We start from the raw sequence: 18968 nt of genomic DNA, 5'->3' as shown, positions 1-18968 counted from the left end.
GTCAGTGTAACCCATACATGTGTCACCCATACTTGTCAGTGTAACCCATACATGTGTCACCCATACTTGTCAGTGTAACCCATACGTGTGTCACCCATACTTGTCTATCTAACCCATACTTGTCTGTGTAACCCATACATGTGTCACCTATACTTGTCTGTGTAACCTATACTTGTCAGTGTAACCCATACATATGTTACCCATACTTGTCTGTGTAACCCATACTTGTCAGTGTAACCCATACATGTGTAACCCATACTTGTCAGTGTAACCCATACATGTGTCAGCCATACATGTGTCACCTATACTTGTCTGTGTAACCCATACATGTGTCACCTATACTTGTCTGCCTAACCCATACTCTGTCTGTGTAAGCTTTACTTGTCTGTGTAACCTATATGTGTTTGTCTAACCCATACGTGTCTGTCTTACCCATACGTGTCTGTGTAACCTATACGTGTCTGCCTAACCCATACGTGTCTGTGTAACCTATACGTGTCTGTGTAGCCTATTCGTGTCAGTCTGACCCATCTGTGTAACCTATACGTGTCTGTGTAGCCTATTCGTGTCAGTCTGACCCATCTGTGTAACCTATACGTGTCTGTGTAGCCTATTCGTGTCAGTCTGACCCATCTGTGTAACCTATACGTGTCTGTGTAGCCTATTCGTGTCAGTCTGACCCATCTGTGTAACCTATACGTGTCTGTGTAGCCTATACGTGTCAGTCTGACCCATCTGTGTAACCTATACGTGTCTGTGTAGCCTATTCGTGTCAGTCTGACCCATCTGTGTAACCTATACGTGTCTGTGTAGCCTATTCGTGTCAGTCTGACCCATCTGTGTAACCTATACGTGTCTGTGTAGCCTATACGTGTCAGTCTGACCCATCTGTGTAACCTATACGTGTCTGTGTAGCCTATACGTGTCAGTCTGACCCATCTGTGTAACCTATACGTGTCTGTGTAGCCTATTCGTGTCAGTCTGACCCATCTGTGTAACCTATACGTGTCTGTGTAGCCTATTCGTGTCAGTCTGACCCATCTGTGTAACCTATACGTGTCTGTGTAGCCTATACGTGTCAGTCTGACCCATCTGTGTAACCTATACGTGTCTGTGTAGCCTATTCGTGTCAGTCTGACCCATCTGTGTAACCTATACGTGTCTGTGTAGCCTATTCGTGTCAGTCTGACCCATCTGTGTAACCTATACGTGTCTGTGTAACCTATACGTGTCTGTGTAACCTATACGTGTCTGTGTAACCCATACGTGTCTGTGTAACCTATACGCGTCTGTGTAGCCTATACGTGTCAGTCTGACCCATCTGTGTAACCTATACGTGTCTGTGTAACCTATACGTGTCTGTGTAACCTATACGTGTCTGTGTAACCTATACGCGTCTGTGTAGCCTATTCGTGTCAGTCTGACCCATCTGTGTAACCTATACGCGTCCTTGTACCCCATTCTTGTTTGTGTACCCATTACGTGCCGTAAGAGAGAATGGATTGTGTTGTCGGGCTTGATGAATTGGAATGTTGTGTGTCATTGTTTCTGGAAACCGTGAGACTTTGGTCATAATATTACATCACTGGTTCGTCTGGTGAAAAGTCTATTACTTGCAGGCTGCCGAGATATGGCCGATATATTGCTGAGTGCAACACACGCTCACTCACTATTACCACATGAGCAACTTTAGTGATGTTCTCTATGTAGTCAATATTCTCTGGCGTACGTTGTTTTGGCTGATGTTTCCTTTAGCTGAGCATTAATCGCGCAAATGGATATACATTTCTGCGATTTGATTTAAGTAACGTAAAAAAACTCATTGTTAGTCATTATGTTGTATTTGTTTTGCGGACGATGTGTTCTCTTCCCTAAAAATGCTTTTATATGCATATATGTTCTTATATGCATTGTAGATGAAAGCTGACACCATTTCATTTACATAAAGCTTTAATACTCTGTCAAAAATTCAATGTCCGCCCGAAGAACATAACATACAAAAATAACATAAAGCATTGATAGCCGATTTCATATGTGACCAAGTACAGCACACATTGTCTATTTTCATGTTTAATACCCAAAATAAACACTTTTGTGTCTCACTTATCGGACGGTGTCGGCCTACATTTGATATTTAGGAGGAAAACTCATGGTGGCGCTCCCGGGAGAAGTGAGGGATTAGACACGGTTCATTGACACGGGACGTGGCGCTCCCGGTACCTGGCAAACGAAGGAGTACCGCTCATAAGCAGTGCCGTAGCCAGCCGGGGGGCAGGGCTACACATACGGAGGTATGGAAGTTCTTATCACTAAACATTAACTTTTGATAGTACTTACAAAATTCAAAAATAACAAACAGCCAGGATCCAGTCCTATGAAATGCTTTTAATGTTTCGGCTAGACCTCGGTGATTTCCTATTACGATCCATAAATTATAACTATAAGGTTAATGAATTGTTTGTGACACAAAAACAATGGTAAATTACTTGTATACCCAAAAAGGGAGAAACCCACACAGTTTTGTTTTAAAAATGGCCCCGTACATTGCTTTTGAATTCAACGTATAAGCTGTTACCATCTATTATTGCAGAATGTTTTTTTAAAGAAAGTTCCTCCTGAACTGATAGAAGATCAAACTGGATTGATGGCAGGTAGATATATTGGTGACAACATACGTATGTTATATGATATTTAACTTTATACAGAAAAATCAGCAGATCCCAGGAATGTTACTGCTAATCTATTTTGATAGGCCTTTGGTTCTGTCTCTTTGTCATTAATATTTAATACTCTAAAGTTCTTTGGATTTAGGCAAAGCATCTTAAAATGGGTTTCAATATTGAATAAAGACATAAAATCTAGTCTTAACATAAATGGTAAGATGTGGCCATGGATAATTGTTGGTCGCGGCTTCCTCTGGGATAAGAAACCTGATAGAAGGAGCCACAGCCTGCAGGCTTTTGCTGAAGGAGGACATGGAATGATAAAAAATATGTATCTTGGTTTATATGGCTGCATTGAAAGTAACCTGGATTTTAAAAAAAATGCTTAGTGTTACTTCTGAAAATATATGGAATCAGCTGCTGACTAAAGTACTTCCAAATTGATTAAATTTAACATTTTTCTAAAATGACTATCCACTAAAGGTAACCGGAAATATTGCAAATTGCTTTTGGAAAGATTGTTTTGAAGCATTTGGCAAATACACCAACAAAGTTACACCAAACAACTACGAAGAAATTTTAAGTGAACCGTTGTTATACAATATTAATAATGTTACTATCGATGGCAAATCTTGTACAGTAAAGTATTCTATGAATTGAAATAAATAAAATTTCCTGTTTGCTGAATGAAGAATGGGATTTTATTACATTTAGGCAAGTCTGAGACAGATGCCAGAGAATCACCTTTTCATCCTTTTTATCAGGCTACATATATGAAAAATATATTCTTAGGAAACACAATGAAAATAAACTAGAGATTCTTGAAAAGTAGGAAGAAGAAATGTCAGTTATGGTGACTTGGACGAATACTTTAATTAAGATGGATGCAGTTCCGGTTACTACACATAATTTTACCGGTGAACACATGTTTGAAAAAAAAAATTATCGAAAGGAATCTTTGTACATTCTATAAGGCAGATCCTGAATCTATTGTTCACCTTTTCTTGGAATATAGAGAAGTTGAATGTTTTGGCGATGTGGATTAACTAAGCTGCTTACGTGAAGATGAATCAAACTTGGAATGCAATTTAGTCTTGTTTGTGGGTTCTACTTTTCAATTTGATGAAACTTTTGACTTGATACTCTTGTATGTCAAGTTTCATATGCAGAAGTGTAAAACTCATGACAAGTTTCCTGATATAATTCATTTAAAAAAAACAACTATTGAAATTGAAACGAAAAGGTACTGTAACAAAACTAAATATTGGGAATTTCATATTAAATTTATTTATTTATTTATTTATTTATTTATTTATTTATTTATTTATTTATTTATTTATTTATTTATTTATGATTGTGTGAGCGAATGGACTATATATATTATTATATATATAACAAAACAACAGATTTCAGATTTCAGATTTCTATAGCTATATATAGCTAACGGAATCCCTTGGATTCTGTGTTTGGCATCCCTGGGCTATCTGCTATTGAAATGCGGCGTTCCCGGACCATAAACTGCCGGACAGCGACCACAGCTGGCGATGTTTGTTTGCCAATACAACACCCGACACCCAACAAGGAGCGGGTACCATCGGATCACAGCGTTAAGCTAATGGTGGTACACAATCTGGTTGTAAAAAGTGTTCATTGTATATCTGGAGTATATCTGGACTGTAATCTATTTTATTCAAACTTCCATTGAATGTTGTTTACATGGATGTACCATATGTATAGTGATTCCATCTATGCACACGAAGCTGTGCTTCCAGTGGCTCACACCCTCTCCCACCAGCTGCGTCAGCTATGTGTGTACATTAGTAATAGTCCACATAGAAACGTCATACACATCTGTATTGGTCAATTATATATTTACAATATGTAAGAGTTAAGTATTGTAATCATTAACATGATTATAAGTTCTCATTCAAACAACGTAAAATATGGATAAATGTGTATTTAATGATAATATAGGGGAAGAAACTTTCTTCTTTTTTTATTTAAACCCAAATGTTTTATACATTAGGAGCCAGCGCAGCTCGACAAGATCAATGATCCACATCAGCAAACCCACTCTTCACGATTCGTCAATATCACGACATTACTTTCCAATCTATCCGATTGATGATAACTTTTACTTATAAATGGAAAATAATGGACAATATATCCACAAATGTTAGAGTGTTATTAAAGTAGGCCGTGTTTGGACGTCGTTGGAGATGGAAGATGTTGGGTTGACTGACTGCACATGTCACTGATAATAATGAGATATAATTGATATCAGAGTGATAATGGTAGTAACACATACTCATTCACGTGATTGTCAGCCATTGAATCACGATGAAGCAACAAGCAGCATGGTAAAGCTCGATTGCCGTCGATACCGATGTTTACCGTGTCGACATGGTACAATTCAAATGGACTTTATTTAAAAAATAAAAAATAAAATTGTAACTGACTGGGAATCCCCTAATTTCTGTGGATGACGCATCTTATAAGAAATATTTTCCCAAGAGATTAGGGAGCGCGCGTGCGTATATATATATATATATATATATATATATATATATATATGTGTGTGTGTGTGTGTGTGTGTGTGTGTGTGTGTGTGTGTGTGTGTGTGTGTGTGTGTGTGTGTGTGTGTGTGCGTGCGTGTGTGTGAATGTGTCGGTATGTGCGTGTTTGTGTATGTGTGTATATGCGTGTATGTGTATACGTGTGTGTGTGCGTATATGTGTATGTGTGTGTGTATATATATATGCATATATATATATATATATATATATATATATATATATATATATATGTGTGTGTGTGTGTGTGTGTGTGTGTGTGTGTAGGGACAAATGGAATAAATAAATGTATTGAGGTGAATGGAGATTTTATTGAAAAATAAAAGTGCAAAAGATATTCTGCGACTTGGTCTTATATTAAAGTTGCAAAAACTTATTGAACGCCCCTCGTATGTGTATGTGTGTGTATATGTGTGTGTGTGCGCGCGCAAAGGAAGAGTACAAGTACTCGACCTGTAGTAAACACAGCAGATACCAGTTTGATAAACACCTCATCAAAAGTATCGCACCACCAAATTTTGAAGAGTAATTGTGAATTCATTTTCTCTTTCTAAGGTATTTGAAAAATGTGTATTTAAGCATGTCTACAATTTTTACTTGGATAATGATATCATAACCACTTCACAATCGGGATTCAAACCTGGAGATTCAACTGTTTATCAGTTAACTGAATTATATCACGTGATCTCCAAAGCCTTTGATGATGGAAAGGAAGTTCGCGCCATATATTGTGATATAAGTAAGGCGTTTGATCGTGTCTGGCATGAAGGCGTATTAGTTAAATTAAAGTCAACAGGGATAGGGGATAATCTTCTGGACTGGTTTGGAAGTTATCTTTGTAATAGACAACAGTCTGTAGTAATTAATGGCTATATGTCAAATTATAAACCTGTTCTAGCCGGAGTGCCACAGGGCTCAGTTTTAGGACCTCTGTTATTCCTTATTTATATTCTGACTCATGGGATAATGAGTAATATTAAACCTTTTGCTGATGATACATCTTTATTTCTAATTATTGAAGATCCTGAATCCACAGCCGCTATATTGAATAGTGATTTAGAATGTATAACAAACTGGGCAAGTAAATGGCAGGTTAAATTTAGTCCTTCCAAAACGGAAGCCATGTTATTTTCTACTAAAATTAACCCTAGACCTAAATTACATCTGCGAATGAATGATATTCCTATACCTGAAGTAAGTGATCATAAACATCTAGGACTTGTATTCCAGGAAGATGGAAAATGGCACAAACACATTGAATATATTGTACGTAAAGTGAGCCCATTAATTAATTGTTTGCGTAGCCTGAAATACCGTCTAAACCGAAGAACGCTCGAAACCATGTACAAATCTTTTATTTTACCTATTTTTGATTATTTTGATAATATTTGGGATAATTGTAATAATGAACAAGTAAAACTATTAGAAAATTTACACTTGGATGCTCTACGAACAATATCTGGAGCAGTACGAGGAACCAGTCACAAAAAAACTTTATAGGGAAACGGGTTTATGCTCACTGTCCGACAGATGACATTACCATAAATTATGTATATTTTACAAAATGGTCAATGGGCTAACTCCTTAATATCTATTTTTATGGGTCCCACCTAATATATCCAGCATAACTGGACATAACCTTCGTACTTCTAATGACTTCCAGACCAGTGCAGGACGCTTATCCCAGTATAATCGATCTTTTTTGCCATCTGTTATACAAGCTTGGAATGCACTTGATATTAATATTAGAAATGTAGATTCCTTATCTCGGTTTAAGCAATTAATTTCTGGAGAAACTAAGCTTACTGCAAATTTTACATCTTTTGCTAGTTATGGCCAGCGGCAATGTCAGGTGATTTTATTTAGACTTAGGCTAGGTTGTTGTGATTTAAAATCACATTTATTTGACAGATTTCTGATTGATAATCCCATCTGTCCATGTGGCCTAAATAGAGAAGATGCTTTCCACTTTTTTCTATCTTGTCCACGCTATGCCAAGTTTAGAATTAATAAATACTTTTTTGTTAACCAGCTCAGCATACATACTATACTCCACGGCAATGAAGATTCATCTTCCTCAGACAATGAATACATTATAAAATCAGTTCACAATTACATCATTGAAACAAACCGCCTTACGTAAGGTTTGTGTCAACTTCAGAATATAAAATGCATTTGGTATCTTGCTTTCCATTTTATTTCATGTTGTGTTACTCATAAATGTCTGCTCTATAGACTTCATTACAATCTACATGTATAATGTACAATATTAGGAGAAGCATTAATATAGGCCTTTTTGGCCTGTTTGCTAATCCTTTTTCCATTTTGTAATGCTATTTAATGTAAAATCTGAACATTAATGGAAATAAAATACTGTTTAAATCAAAAGGTGCACTTAGTGTTGACACATCATCTGCCTGTAGAATGGTGGCCACCTTAACTACCAAACGTAAGGGGTTTCTTTAGACAAATTCATGTTTGATGATTGAAAGTTCATGTGTCTTTACGGCGATTAATTTTGAATGAAAGTTCTACTAAGTTGAGGGACTTGCCGAGATCAGAGCGTGTCTGGGAGACCAGTGCCAGTGAGGAGACGGTCCCCGCACAGCGTGCTCTTCCTCTGCACACACACCATAGTGGTTTTGTTGTGTCCATTTTGATAACCATGCACTGCCAAACGCCCTGTCTTCATGGGCGACAAGTCCCGGCCCCACCGAGCACGAACTGTGACTGGCCATCTCCAGAACAACGCTGTTGAGACTTTGCCATGGTCGCCTCGAAGCCCAGCCCGGAATCCAATCGAGCATTTATCAGATCAGTTGGTATATACAAAATGTAGGGTTAGAGCCAACGACCCTCCAGAACAGAATCTCCGAGAATTGATCCAGGCTTTGCTTGAGGAATGGCCACGCATCCATCAGTGAAGGGTGTGATCCGTGTACGGGGTGGCTACACCAGATATTGACTTACACTGTTGATCATTGAACTGTGGCATGGGTACGTTACTGAGACATGTTTGTGTTGATCTGTCCACCTCATTCCTAGCAGTGACCATACTTATACTGCCTCCATTTATCTTCAATTACAGTCCTTGTAGTTGCTGGCGAATAAAGTTGCTTTTTTCTGTGCAAATGCTCATTTCCCCTATTGTAAATAGAATTACCATCATATTGGATAATAAGTGAGACTTTTCATTTCTTTTTGTTTCGCTAGCCAGATTCTTATCCATGTCTTTACTGATTATAAAGAAATATTGCTGGAGCGATACTTTTAACGAGGTATATAATTTTTATGAGTATTTAAAAACAGGAATACATATTAAGCCTCAATATTTCTGTGTGATCCCTTATTATGTCCATAATAATATGTAGTATTAAAAGCAACAGCTGTCGGTGAAGACGTTGCAGCAGTGGTAGTGGTAGCGTCTCAAAGGAATTCTTTGGGAGCATAAAGGACACCATCGAGTATACACGATAAACAACATATAAACAATATGTACAAATAAACAACAAGTACACAATTAGCGGAATACCTGCTCTGACATCACAACGATAAGCGGTAACAATAAGCGGAGTTTTCAGCCCAGGCATACGTGAGGTGAGCAGAGCTCCAGATCAGACATAGATGGGATAAGTAGTGATGGCAGCTCAGACATACATGGGGTGAGTTGCGATTACAGATCAGACATACGAGGGGCGACTGGAGATTACAGCGCAGACATACATGGGGCGAGTGGAGATGACAGCTCAGACACACATGTGGTGAGTGGTGATGATAGCTCAAACATACATGGGGGGAGCGGTAATGACAGTTCAGACATACATGGGGGGAGTGGTAATGACAGTTCAGACATACATGGGGGGAGTGGTAATGACAGCTCAGACATACATGGGGGGAGTGGTAATGACAGTTCAGACATACATGGGGGGAGTGGTAATGACAGTTCAGACATACATGGGGGGAGTGGTAATGACAGCTCAGACATACATGGGGGGAGTGGTAATGACAGCTCAGACATACATGGGGGGAGTGGTAATGACAGCTCAGACATACATGGGGGGAGTGGTAATGACAGCTCAGACATACATGGGGGGAGTGGTAATGACAGTTCAGACATACATGGGGGGAGTGGTAATGACAGTTCAGACATACATGGGGGGAGTGGTAATGACAGCTCAGACATACATGGGGCGAGTGGGGATATTACAGCTCAGACACACATGGGGTGAGCGGCGATGACAGCTCAGACATACATGGGGGGAGCGGTAATGACAGTTCAGACATACATGGGGGGAGTGGTAATGATAGCTCAGACATACATGGGGGAGTGGTAATGACAGTTCAGACATACATGGGGGGAGTGGTAATGACAGCTCAGACATACATGGGGGGAGTGGTAATGACAGCTCAGACATACATGGGGTGAGTGGAGATTACAGCGCAGACATACATGGGGCGAGTGGGGATATTACAGCTCAGACACACATGGGGTGAGCGGCGATGACAGCTCAGACATACATGGGGGGAGCGGCGATGACAGCTCAGACATACATGGAGGGAGTGGTAATGACAGCTCAGACATACATGGGGCGAGTGGGGATATTACAGCTCAGACACACATGGGGTGAGCGGCGATGACAGCTCAGACATACATGGGGGGAGCGGTAATGACAGTTCAGACATACATGGGGGGAGTGGTAATGACAGCTCAGACATACATGGGGTGAGTGGAGATTACAGCGCAGACATACATGGGGCGAGTGGGGATATTACAGCTCAGACACACATGGGGTGAGCGGCGATGACAGCTCAGACATACATGGGGGGAGCGGTAATGACAGTTCAGACATACATGGGGGGAGTGGTAATGACAGCTCAGACATACATGGGGGGAGTGGTAATGACAGTTCAGACATACATGGGGCGAGTGGTAATGACAGCTCAGACATACATGGGGGGAGTGGTAATGACAGCTCAGACATACATGGGGGGAGTGGTAATGACAGCTCAGACATACATGGGGCGAGTGGTAATGACAGCTCAGACATACATAGGGGGAGCGGTAATGACAGCTCAGACATACATGGGGGGAGTGGTAATGACAGTTCAGACATACATGGGGGGAGTGGTAATGACAGTTCAGACATACATGGGGTGAGTGAAGATTACAGCTCAGACATACATGGGGGGAGTGGTAATGACAGCTCAGACATACATGGGGGGAGTGGTAATGACAGTTCAGACATACATGGGGGGAGTGGTAATGACAGTTCAGACATACATGGGGGGAGTGGTAATGACAGTTCAGACATACATGGGGGGAGTGGTAATGACAGTTCAGACATACATGGGGTGAGTGAAGATTACAGCTCAGACATACATGGGGGGAGTGGTAATGACAGCTCAGACATACATGGGGGGAGTGGTAATGACAGTTCAGACATACATGGGGGGAGTGGTAATGACAGTTCAGACATACATGGGGCGAGTGGTAATGACAGTTCAGACATACATGGGGGGAGTGGTAATGACAGCTCAGACATACATGGGGGGAGTGGTAATGACAGCTCAGACATACATGGGGGGAGTGGTAATGACAGCTCAGACATACATAGGGGGAGTGGTAATGACAGCTCAGACATACATGGGGGGAGTGGTAATGACAGCTCAGACATACATGGGGCGAGTGGTAATGACAGCTCAGACATACATGGGGCGAGTGAAGATTACAGCTCAAACATACATGGGGGGAGTGGTAATGACAGATCAAACATACATGAGTGAGTGGAGATTACAGTCCAGACATAGGCGGTGTGAATGGAGATTACAGCTCAAACATACACGGGGTGAGTGGAGATAACAGCTCAAACATACACGGGGTGAATGGAGATTAGAGCTCAAACATACATGGGGTGAATGGAGATTACAGCTCAAACATACATGGGGTGAGTGGATATTATAGCTCAAACATACATTGGGCGAGTGGAGATTACAGCTCAGACATACATGGGGGGAGTGGAGATTACAGCTCAAACATAGATGGGGTGAGTGGAGATTACAGCTCAGACATACATGGGATGAGTGGAGATAACAGCTCAAACATACATGGGGTGAGTGGAGATTATAGCTCAGACATATATGGTGTGAGTGGAGATTACAGCTCAAACATACATGGGGTGAGTGGAGATTACAGCTCAAACATAGATGGGGTGAGTGGAGTTTACAGTCCAGACATGCATCGGGTGAGTGGAGATTGCAGCTCAAACATAGATGTGATGAGTCGAGATTATGTCGCAAAATTACATGGGTGAGTGGAAATTACAGCTCAAACATACATGTGATGAGTCGAGATTACAGCGCAAAATTACATGGGGTGAGTGGAAATTACAGCGCAGACATGCATGGGGTGAGTCGAGATTACAGCGCAAAAATTACATGGGGTGAGTGGAAATTACAGTGCAGACATACATGTGATGAGTCGAGATTATAGCGCAAAATTACATGGGGTGAGTGGAGACTACAGCTCAGACATACATGGGATGAGTGGAGATAACAGCTCAAACATACATGGGGTGAGTGGAGATTATAGCTCAGACATATATGGTGTGAGTGGAGATTACAGCTCAAACATACATGGGATGAGTGGAGATAACAGCTCAAACATACATGGGGTGAGTGGAGATTACAGCTCAAAATAGATGGGGTGAGTGGAGTTTACAGTCCAGACATACATCGGGTGAGTGGGGATTACAGCTCAAACATACATGTGATGAGTGGAGATAACAGCTCAAACATACATGGGGTGAGTGGAGATTACAGTCCAGACATACAGGGGGTGAGTGGAAATTATAGCTCAGACATATATGGTGTGAGTGGAGATTACAGCTCAAACATACATGGCATGAGTGGAGATAACAGCTCAAACATAGATGGGGTGAGTGGAGATTACAGCTCAAACATAGATGGGGTGAGTGGAGATTACAGCTCAGACATACATGGGGTGAGTGGAGATTGCAGCTCAAACATAGATGGGGTGAGTGGAGATTACAGCTCAAACATACTTGGGGTACCGATCTAGTAATGATATTGGTTATGATAGTTGTTGTGTAAGAAGTAGTTGTACTAGTGGGTAGTAATATGTATCATTTGTACTTGTAATATATACGTATATTACATATTTTGTAGAAACTGTAATAACAGTAGCGTTAGTGGTTATTTTACTACCATTTGAATTTGTAGTTAGACACGTTATACTAATTACTTCTTGTGCGAGTGTCGATATCAGATTATAGAGTTTTACAGGCTGAGAAGTTAGTCATTTTCTGATCACTGGTCATCCAAACATAAACTGACGTCCAAAAGAAACTTAGCCAACTGAAAATATAAATTTCAGACAAAGTATAAATGTTTTTTCGATGAAGTCATAACCTAAATACAACAATAGTGTATGCAGAAAATGTTAATCGTCTGTTACATGTTTGCGAGATAACACGCGAAAAAGTGAAAAACACGTGCACCACGGACAAATGCAAATGCACGTGCGGGTAAGGGTATAAAACGATTGCAACGGCAAGTCAGACATCCACAGTGATAAAAACACACAAAAGAAATGCCACGACTCACACTCGAACAACGTGAACGAGCCTTGGGTACGGTACAGATGGGAGCCACCCACGCCGTTACCAACTTGATGCAACGTTACAGACAGACAGGGCGGGCCGCTGACAGGCCAAGAACAGGCAGACCCAGGGTGACCACGCCCCATGATGACCGGTACTTGCGTACCTCGCACCTCCGAAATCGCTTCCTAACAGTGACGTCATCGGCGACAAATGCCTTAGTTCACAGGGTTAGTCGATAGACAGTGGCCAGGAGAATCAGGGCTCATGGAATCAGGGCTTTTAGACCAATATCGTCGTCTGCGATTGAGATGGGCCCGGACTGTACGACGTTGGCAACGACGTGACTGGCAGAGGGTTGTCTTCACTGACGAAAGTCGATTCTGTATGTTTAGGGCTGATCGAAGACAACGTGTTTACCGCAGAAGGGGTGAACAAACGGCGGCGTGTTGCGTACAGGAGGTCATACCACATGGTGGAGGGAATGTCATGGTGTGGGGAGGGATCTGTGTGCAGGAGAGGACACCGCTGGTCGTCGTTGACGGAAACTTGACAGCTCAGCGTTACATGGAAAACATTCTTCGTCCAGTTGTCCTACCATTTCTCCAACAGCAGCCACGTGGTGTCATTTATCAGCACGACAACGCTAGAGCCCATACAGCCAGAATTGTCACTAACTTCCTCGCAGCCAACAACGTCAACGTCCTGCCGTGGCCTGCACGCTTACCCGACATGTCCCCCATAGGACACTTCTGGGACTTGATGGATCGTCGTTTTCGACAACGACCACACTCTCCAGCCAACCGGCAAGAACTGATCTTGGCACTCCATGAAGAATGGCGTCAAATCCCACGTGACCTCTCATCAGACGACTGACTTTTTCTGTGCGTCGAAGAGTTTTTGCGTATATTGAGGCATTTGGTGGTCATGATCACACACGCTGCTAATGACTTCTTATTGAACGTGAGCGATTGTTTATGTACTCTGCCTATTGTCCACGATTCTGAAAGCTCGAGTTTTGTACCACACCCAACTTTAGGGGGCTCTGACGTCATTCTCGGTCCCCGTATGATTGTCATTTTCAGTCTTGATTATGTTGATATATTGATCTTCTCAATACACTTTACTTCATGCATGCATTTTTTGTTGTTTTTGAGCAAGAGTGATTTCAAACTCTGGTAAAGTTTCTTCTGGGCGTCAGTTTATTTATATAACAATCAATGTAGGTCATCTAGTTATTATAACTGCATGCACTGGAGACTTGGCGTTTAGGCAGGAATAGACACACATCCTGAAAACATGTGAGGAAAACAGATTTGGCCACGCAGCGGATGGCAGATATTAAGCAGCTGCCTCCGAAGGGAAGCATCAATAACAGCAGGTTAGCATGTGAAGAAGTGTGACAGGAACAATTTCACAACAAGGCTGTCTGTTATGGATTGCCTAGGGGTCAGTTCTGAAACAAGCCAGCGTTATAGAGATACCTCATCGATGTCGGCACTCACTGTCAAAATGAAGACCTACAACATCGTTATAGACTTAATGCTTGTTCCAGCAGGCAACCACATGCTATTCCGTGTTAGAATGTTGTCCCTCTGTGTGAGCAAAGTATGACGGTATGTGCAAAGAAGCCGTCCCCCTGTCTGTCGAGATATATACCTAACTGACATCCTCATGTTTTTTTAATGATAGGATATATAGTTCGCAGGACATATGGAAACACACACGGTCAAAGATCCGTGTGGAAAGAATTCCACAAAGAACAATAAAAAAGAGATATCACGAATATAATTAAAAAGGCAACGCAAATCAGATTGGTGATGAGACACTTTTATACACCAACTTCTTTCTGTGCTTTAATGTGTGTTTATTTGAGGCTTCAGTATCACATGTTTCTATTCATGACAGAAACGAATATCAACACCTTCAGGTCGTAGCGATAATAATCATATCGTCTATTATTACCTCAAGGGTAAAACATATCAGTGCACAGATTTCTGATATTTGAACTTTGTGAACGTGAGAACATGTCGATTTCATTGGACGTGAGGCAAAATAGAGGGGAAATATACATTTACATCTGAAAATCAGCGATGACACAAGGTGTTCCTGAAAAGCCTGTCCGTCCCGATAGCACCCACCACTCACATACTGCCGTGTTGTAGACTGTCACAACTATGGCGGAAAGGTGAATGTAGGCACAGTATCTGTAATGTCGTACTGCCGTGTTGTAGACTGTCACAACCATAGTGGAAAGGTAAATGTAGACACAGTGATAGAGATGACTTACTGTCGTGTTGTAGACTGTCACAACTATAGCGGAAAGGTGAATGTAGACACAGTGTCTGGAATGACGCACTGCCGTGTTGTAGACTGACACAACTATAGCGGAAAGGTGAATGTAGACACAGTGATAGCGATGACGTTCTGTCGTGTTGTAGACTGTCACAACTATAGCGGAAAGGTGAATGTAGACACAGTGATAGAGATGACGTTCTGCCGTGTTGTAGACTGTCACAACTATAGCGGAAAGGTGAATGTAGGTACAGTGATAGAGATGACGTTCTGTCGTGTTGTAGACTGTCACAAATATAGCGGAAAGGTGAATGTAGACACAGTGATAGAGATGACGTGCTGACGTGTTGCAGACTGTCACAACTATAGCAGAAAGGTGAATGTAGACACAGTGATAGAGATGACGTACTGACGTGTTGGAGACTGACACAACAATAGCAGAAAGGTGAAAGTACACAGTGTCTGGAATGACGTACTGACGTGTTGGAGACTGTCACAACAATAGCGGAAACGTGAAAGTAGACAGTGTCTGGAATGACGTACTGACGTGTTGGAGACTGACACAACAATAGCGGAAACGTGAAAGTAGACAGTGTCTGAAATGACGTACTGACGTGTTGCAGACTGTCACAACTATAGCGGAAACGTGAAAGTGACAGTGTCTGGAATGACGTACTGACGTGTTGGAGACTGTCACAACTATAGCGGAAACGTGAATGTAGACACAGTGACTGGAATGACGTACTGCTGTGTTGGAGACTGTCACAACTATAGCGGAAACGTGAAAGTAGACAGTGTCTGGAATGACGTACTGCTGTGTTGTCGACTGTCAAAACTTTATCGAACACGTGAAAGTAGACAGTGTCTGGAATGACGTACTGACGTGTTGGAGACTGTCACAACTAAAGCGGAAAGGTGAATGTAGACAGTGTCTGAAATGACGTACTGACGTGTTGGAGACTGTCACAAATATAGCGGAAACGTGAAAGTGACAGTGTCTGGAATGACGTACTGACGTTTTGGAGACTGTCACAACTAAAGCGGAAAGGTGAATGTAGACAGTGTCTGAAATGACGTACTGACGTGTTGGACACTGTCACAAATATAGCGGAAACGTGAAAGTAGACAGTGTCTGGAATGACGTACTGACGTGTTGGAGACTGTCACAACTATAGCGGAAACGTGAAAGTAGACAGTGTCTGGAATGACGTACTGCTGTGTTGTCGACTGTCAAAACTTTATCGAACACGTTAAAGTAGACAGTGTCTGGAATGACGTACTGACGTGTTGGAGACTGTCACAACTAAAGCGGAAAGGTGAATGTAGACAGTATCTGGAATGACGTACTGCTGTGTTGGAGACTGTCACAACTATAGCGGAAACGTGAAAGTAGACAGTGTCTGGAATGACGTACTGCTGTGTTGTCGACTGTCAAAACTTTATCGAACACGTGAAAGTAGACAGTGTCTGGAATGACGTACTGACGTGTTGGAGACTGTCACAACTAAAGCGGAAAGGTGAATGTAGACAGTATCTGGAATGACGTACTGCTTGCTGTGTTGGAGACTGTCACAACTATAGCGAAAACGTGAAAGTAGACAGTGTCTGGAATGACTTACTGACGTGTTGTAGACTGTCACAACTATAGCGTTTCCATAACATAAGATAAAGCTGTAAATTCTAATTGAAATCAGCTGTTAACTTAAGATGTCATAGAGACAAGGTGACGAGTACATATTATATGGTTAGAATGATTAGAACGGAGCGTTTGATAAATGAGACATGATCTATGTCAGTATTCGTAAGCAGACAGGTAATGATGTGAAAACTGTCACCTTATCAGCATATGCTTATATAATAACATTTATGTTCAACTGTGGGGAGCCCGAAGCGCAAATAATTGACATCACATGAGAAAATCCTTTGACGGGTCAAAACGGCTTAGAAATAAATCCTAGGTTTAAACCAATATTAGCGTGGGGTTAATGCCCGAGATCACGACAATTACGACATGCAAGGCAAAACAAATTGGAGTCAAACATACACATAGTTTGTTCAGGGAGGTGAAAGGTGAAGACTGTAGTGAGGGGGGGGGGTACGTGGAACGTGTAGGTGTTGAGGTTGGTAGGTGGAAGGTGTAGGGTATACGGGGAGGTAGGTGGAACGTGTAGGGTGTTGAGGGGGGAAGGTGGAACGTGTAGACTGTAGATGGGGGTAGGTGGAACGTGTAGGGTGTTGAGGGAGGTACGTGGAACGTGTAGGGTGTTGAGGGAGGTACGTGGAACGTGTAGGGTGTTGAGGGAGGTACGTGGAACGTGTAGGGTGTTGAGGGGGGTAGGTGGAACGTGTAGGGTGTTGAGGGAGGTAGGTGGAATGTCTAGACTGTAGGTTGGGGTAGGTGGAACGTGTAGGGTGTTGAGGGAGGAAGGTGGAACGTGTAGAGTGCTGAGGGAGGAAGGTGGAATGTCTAGACTGTAGGCTGGGGTAGGTGGAACGTGTAGGGTGTTGAGGGAGGAAGGTGGAACGTGTAGAGTGTTGAGGGAGGTAGGTGGAATGTCTAGACTGTAGGCTGGGGTAGGTGAAACGTGTAGGGTGTTGAGGGAGGAAGGTGGAACGTGTAGAGTGTTGAGGGAGGTAGGTGGAATGTCTAGACTGTAGGCTGGGGTAGGTGGAACGTGCAAGGTGTTGAGTTGGTAGGTGGAACGTGTAGACCGTAGATGGGGGTAGGTGGAACGTGTAGACTCTAGATGGGGGTAGGTGGAACGTGTAGACTCTAGATGGGGGTAGGTGGAACGTGTAGACTCTAGATGGGGGTAGGTGGAACGTGTAGACCGTAGATGGGGGTAGGTGGAACGTGTAGACTCTAGATGGGGGTAGGTGGAACGTGTAGGGTGTTTGAGGGAGGAAGGTTGAACGTGTAGGGTGTTGAGGGACGTAGGTGGAACGTGTAGAGTGCTGAGGGAGGAAGGTGGAATGTCTAGACTGTAGGCTGGGGTAGGTGGAACGTGTAAGGTGTTGAGGGAGGTAGGTGGAACGTGTAGACTATAGATGGGGGTAGGTGAAACGTGTAGGGTGTTGAGGTTGGTAGATGGAAGGTGTAGACCGTAGACGGGGGTAGGTGGAACGTGTAGGGTGTTGAGGGAGGAAGATGGGGCGTGTAGGGTGTTGAGGGAGGTAGGTGGAACGTGTAGACTGTAGATAGGGGTAGGTGGAACGTGCAAGGTGTTGAGCTTGGTAGGTGGAACGTGTAGACTCTAGATGGAGGAAGGTGGAACGTGTAGGGTGTTGAGGGAGGAAGGTGGAACGTGTTAGGTGTTGAGGGAGGTAGGTGGAACGTGTTGGGTGTTGAGGGAGGTAGGTGGAACGTGTTAGGTGTTGAGGTGGGTAGGTGGAAGGTGTAGGGTGTTGAGGGAGGTAGGTGGAACGTGTTAGGTGTTGAGGGAGGTAGGTGGAACGTGTTGGGTGTTGAGGGAGGTAGGTGGAACATGTTAGGTGTTGAGGGGGGTAGGTGGAACGCGTAGGGTGTTGAGGGAGGTAGGTGGAACGTGTAGACTGTAGAAAGGGGTAGGTGGAACGTGTAGACTGTAGATGGGGGTAGGTGCAACATGTTAGGTATTGAGGTGGGTAGGTGGAAGGTGTTGGGTGTTGCGGGAGGTAAGTGAAACGTGTAGGGTGTTGAGGGAGGTAGGTGGAACGTGTAGGGTGTTAAGGGAGGTAGGTGGAACGTGTAGAGTGTTGATGGAGGTAGGTGGAACGTGTAGACTGTAGATTGAGGTAGGTGGAACGTGTAGATTGTGGATGGAGGTAGGTGGAACGTG

The 18968-nt window shown here is 42.7% G+C and overlaps 1 protein-coding gene across 1 annotated transcript; it reads right to left on the bottom strand.

The window, feature by feature from the left end:
• Positions 1–7793: 7793 nt before the first annotated feature.
• LOC139477670 (uncharacterized) lies at positions 7794–18757 on the bottom strand. The gene is made up of 3 exons (XM_071260047.1): positions 18456–18757; positions 17250–18342; positions 7794–7856 (listed from the first exon to the last, which is right to left on the bottom strand). Exons 1-3 carry the CDS (start codon positions 18755–18757, stop codon positions 7794–7796), a joined length of 1458 nt encoding a protein of 485 aa, XP_071116148.1.
• Positions 18758–18968: the final 211 nt, after the last annotated feature.

This window comes from Haliotis cracherodii, unplaced genomic scaffold (genome assembly GCF_022045235.1).
Source record: "Haliotis cracherodii isolate W230 unplaced genomic scaffold, xgHalCrac1.p SCAF_34, whole genome shotgun sequence".
Taxonomy (NCBI): Eukaryota; Metazoa; Mollusca; class Gastropoda; order Lepetellida; family Haliotidae; genus Haliotis; species Haliotis cracherodii.
This window is presented reverse-complemented; position numbering and strand designations above follow the sequence as displayed.